Source organism: Trypanosoma equiperdum (genome assembly GCF_001457755.1).
Source record: "Trypanosoma equiperdum strain OVI genome assembly, contig: ctg_1452, whole genome shotgun sequence".
NCBI classification, from domain to species: Eukaryota; Euglenozoa; class Kinetoplastea; order Trypanosomatida; family Trypanosomatidae; genus Trypanosoma; species Trypanosoma equiperdum.
Window position 1 is genome coordinate 7,242 of NW_027123452.1, and position 4,159 is coordinate 11,400.

The window sequence follows — 4,159 nt, forward strand, 5'->3', positions numbered from 1 at the left end:
GCAGCAGGAACAGGAACAGGAGTAGCAGGAGCAGGAGCAACCAAAACTGGGTGTGCAGCACACAAAGATAAAACCGCTTGTGAAAAGAACAAAACAGGCAACAAACAAAATTGTGCATTTATAAAGGGCAAAGAAGGCGAAGATGACAAAGAATAATAATAAGTTCCGCTCTTCCAGTTTTATTGCAAAAATAAATTTGCTCCTATTGCAGCTTATTTTGTGAGTTTTGTAGAATTTTAACTTTCAAAGAATTTTTGCTTAAATTTATAAAGTTTATCAAAAATTATTAATATTTGTTATATTTTAAAAGTTGTGTAAAACCTTTGTAAAATGTGCAAATTTTAAAAAACTTTAAATTTATTTTGATAGTGGTATATCTGTTTAAAGTAGTAGAGATGTATGATATAAAAATTGAGAACTATTAGAATAGTTTTTTGTCCGCTTTATCAATATTAGTTAGTGGCATAGTAATAATAGTAATAATAGAGATGGTAATAATATTGATAATGATGAGAGTGTGTTGTGAGTGTGTATATACTAAAACTATAATAAGAGTAGTAGCGAATAAATGAACGGACAGAATAGAATCACATAAAACAATAAAAAGTGTGCAGTTGGAGTAAAGGAAAATAACCTGCACTTTAGTCGATGCTGGGTGAATGACACGTCAAAGTTAAATTGTCAGTTTCTGCTGAGTGTAACGTCAACTCTAGAAGATGTTTCTTCAGTGCTGTAACTTGAACGTATGGGAAACTGAAGGCTTTTTAACATAGAGTGACTATAGGTGGTATAGGCAAATGTGTATAGAGGTTCCTTCTGTAGTTTCTCCAAACCATGGCGCTGATCGTTTTCAGAAGCGTTAACCACCCAAATACATCAAAAAAGGAAAAGCACATATAAAAACGTCACGTAATAATAATATATTGGAGAAACAGTAAGGCTCACTGGAATGTAGGCTAAGGAAAATGGGAAATGTCATTAGATAGAATGTTTTTTATTTTCTGTTTGCTCGAGGTAAACCACAATTGGCGTGAACAACTAGCTAAAATGATAGAATTAGTATATTAAAAATGAAGGGACTCAAAAGAGTTTAATTAAATCTACATTAGCAATCAGAGACAGATAAAAAGAAACCATTTTTTAAAAGCATTTCATCCACTTTACACCTTTTTATATGGGTAAGTTTAAGAGAGAGCAGTAATAGAAAAGGGAAAACCTGGTAGAATAGGTTAAATTAAAATTAGAGAACGCTAGTTGCATAAAAAGAGTTTCAGCCGCCTACCAGGGCCACAGACGACTAATCACAAAAAACGTAAACAAGCAACTTAGCAGATAAAAATCAATGGTCTACGCTAATTTTATACCTGAGCTAGCAACCCCAATACTGCAGCAGCACAGCAAAACACAAATGAATAACACGAATACAAGGCATCGCAGTGGCTTTTACACACAAGTGGTTAAGAGAATCGATTGAGCTAGGCGTGGACATAGTGGGCAAGCACATATTGAGACAAGCGGGCTGGCTGTGGGTAATAAGGTTTGAGCAACCTTCAATAGAGTAAAACCGTGTTTTTCAATGTATCTAGTAGGAGTTCACAAAAAGACTTTAATGGAGCTCAATTGACGCCTATCTCGGTGGCACGATAGTGTTTATAGGCAAAAACGTAATTCGGCAATTTGGGCAAGCCATGAGGCTAAAAGAGACAAAACAAAGAAGATCGCGGTTCAATGAAGCCAAGTAACACTATGTCTTTTGTTTACACAGTGCAGTTAAAGATTAAAACTGAACACTGCTACAGGACCCACCGGCGGTGATTGAATTATATCATTAAAACGTGAGGACCGAAGCGGTCCTTGTTCAAAGCATTTCATTTTCAATATAGGAAGCAAAGCGAACTACCAGAGAAACAATGCACTGTACTTGTAGCGTCGCAGGCGTCAAAGATGCAGTCTCCCCACGTCAAAGCCGACTGTTTCAGCGACTTTTTCTAGCAGGCACCTTAATTTGCTTTGCAACCACAGTGTCCGCTCAACTTGCCAACGATCCCGGTCAGGCGGCAGTAACGGACATCTGCACAGAAGACTCCTACCTAAGCAAGCTGGCACTTGCTATCAACCGGCGACTCGACGAAACCAGAGATGCGATACCCAAACTTAAAAACCAAGCAAGGCGGTGGAGGCTAGCGGCTGCAACAGAGACAGACGGCAAGCGGCGGTGTCTACTAGGTGCGCTCAAAGGCCTAGCCCAAGAAATGATCGCAGACAACGAAGCAGCGGCAACAAATGCTCAGCTGTCAATAACGGCAGCATTGGAACAAATACAATTACAGAGAGGACGGCTCGAAGCAGCTCACCAGCTATCCGAAACCAAGATTCAAGTCCAAACCGGCACCGTCCATACAGGCGACACGTCGAACCACAGGCCCACCCTAAAACTGGAGACGGCAGCAACAGAAAGCGCGACGTGCGACCTTAACAAACAGCGATAAGCTTCACCGACCAATACAATAACGGTCAAACCGGAACAGCTCATTTCTATAACTTTGACGGACTTAAACAAGCTCGATAAAGTAATTTCTCTAGATAGCCTAAAGGCGATGGCGGAAGGCAGCTGCACTAACAACGGTGAAGGCAAAAGTGAAGGCGAGGCACTAGGAAACTGCGCTTTTCACGCAATCACCGGTTCAATAACCTTCCAGCACTCAAAACCGGAATACACAAAATACAAAACAGACGTTAGCATATTTGCCAGCAACGAAGCCCGTAATAAATGCCACAGTGGCCTCGAAGGCCACACAGCTGACTGGCCGCCTGCCAAGCATTTAGCGAAAGCGGCTTGCGATGCCTTGATGTTGAAAAACCAGCACCGGACGCTGGATAGCGTTGCCAGTGAGACCCTAAGCCAGGAAAAAGTCATAGTCGAATTCATAAGGAATTGCGACGACGACTTCAAGGGCGTAAAAGACCCTGCTAACCCAACCGCAGCCAAAGCGCTTCATGACTATATTAAAGAACAATACGGCAAGACGCACGACAACTTTAAAAAGACATTTGAAGACGACATAGACAAGTGGAAGGTGCCAACAAGAAATGGCGACAAAACGAATCTAGTGGACATCAGCGACATCACAACAGAAAAGGCAGCGGCTCTTTCATTAGCGCTCATAATGGAGCAGCAAACAGCCAGGGAGAAAAAGGAATATATCAACCATGCATCAACATCACCAACAGATGCCAAAACAGCAGAAGATTGTAAAGAAGAAAAAGACGAAACTAAATGCAACGGAAAAGCCGGGTGTGAATTCAAGGATGGGGAGTGCAAAGTTAAAGTGGCAGCAGCAGCAACAGGAACAACTGGAAACACCACAGGAAGCAATTTTTTGTCATTAACAAGGCCCCTCTATTGCTTGCATTTTTTGTTATAGCATAACACTTTTAAGACTTACTGGAAAAATTAATACATTTTAATATTTTTTAATAAAATTAATAATTATAAAATTGGGAAATTTATAAAATGTGCGTAATAGTATCATGTTGGTGTATATTAGTAAGATTAGAGATATGGTATGAAAAATGAGCGATATAAAATTTTTTGATATTTTGGTTACCTCTATTTTATTATACAAATATTAGTCAGGGCTACAATAAAAATAATTATAATAATGATAGAAGAGTGTTGTAAGTGTGTATATACTAATATATTATTTTAAGTGTCATTCATAAGAATAAATTGAAAAGTAAAAAAGAAGCACTTAAAACAATTTTTGTTGTGCGATATGAGTAGAGAAGTGGGACATTAACTAAAATAAATGAATAGAGTAAAAGAATGTTGTTTAAAAAGAGAAAGATAAAGAAAGAAAGATTGTATATCCGCATTTTCATAAGTAATATAACGAAGGGAATCATTATTCGAAAGTAGATGATGAAGAGAACAACAATGGTGCGACAGAACCCAATGTATACAGGCCTAATAGAGCTACTGCGTCGTCCGTGAAAGCAGAAACAGTAGACGAAAAAGAGGAAAGAAAATACCGAACGAAAACATTATTCGCTTTAACACAGTACCAAATAAAATTATGCGGGAAATTGTTCTTCGCATTTCATACAGAAATGGATAGGTTAAGCACCAGAGATGTAAACAGCTCTGTTTTTTATTACG

At 38.8% G+C, this 4,159-nt stretch overlaps 2 pseudogenes across 2 annotated transcripts in view; both read left to right on the top strand.

The window, feature by feature from the left end:
• The window catches only part of TEOVI_000695300:pseudogene, a 1,472-nt pseudogene extending 1,232 nt beyond the window's left edge, over nucleotides 1–240 (top strand). Inside the window, 3 exon segments of the mRNA in view lie at nucleotides 1–153; nucleotides 155–187; nucleotides 190–240. The exon segment at nucleotides 1–153 is cut by the window's left edge and continues 948 nt beyond it. Of these exon segments, the coding sequence occupies nucleotides 1–153; nucleotides 155–187; nucleotides 190–240 (237 nt within the window).
• A 1,772-nt stretch (nucleotides 241–2,012) lies between these two features.
• Nucleotides 2,013–3,424, top strand: TEOVI_000695400:pseudogene (annotated as a pseudogene). The gene is given in 2 exon segments: nucleotides 2,013–3,377; nucleotides 3,380–3,424. Coding segments are annotated over 2 exon segments (1,410 nt in total).
• Nucleotides 3,425–4,159: the final 735 nt, after the last annotated feature.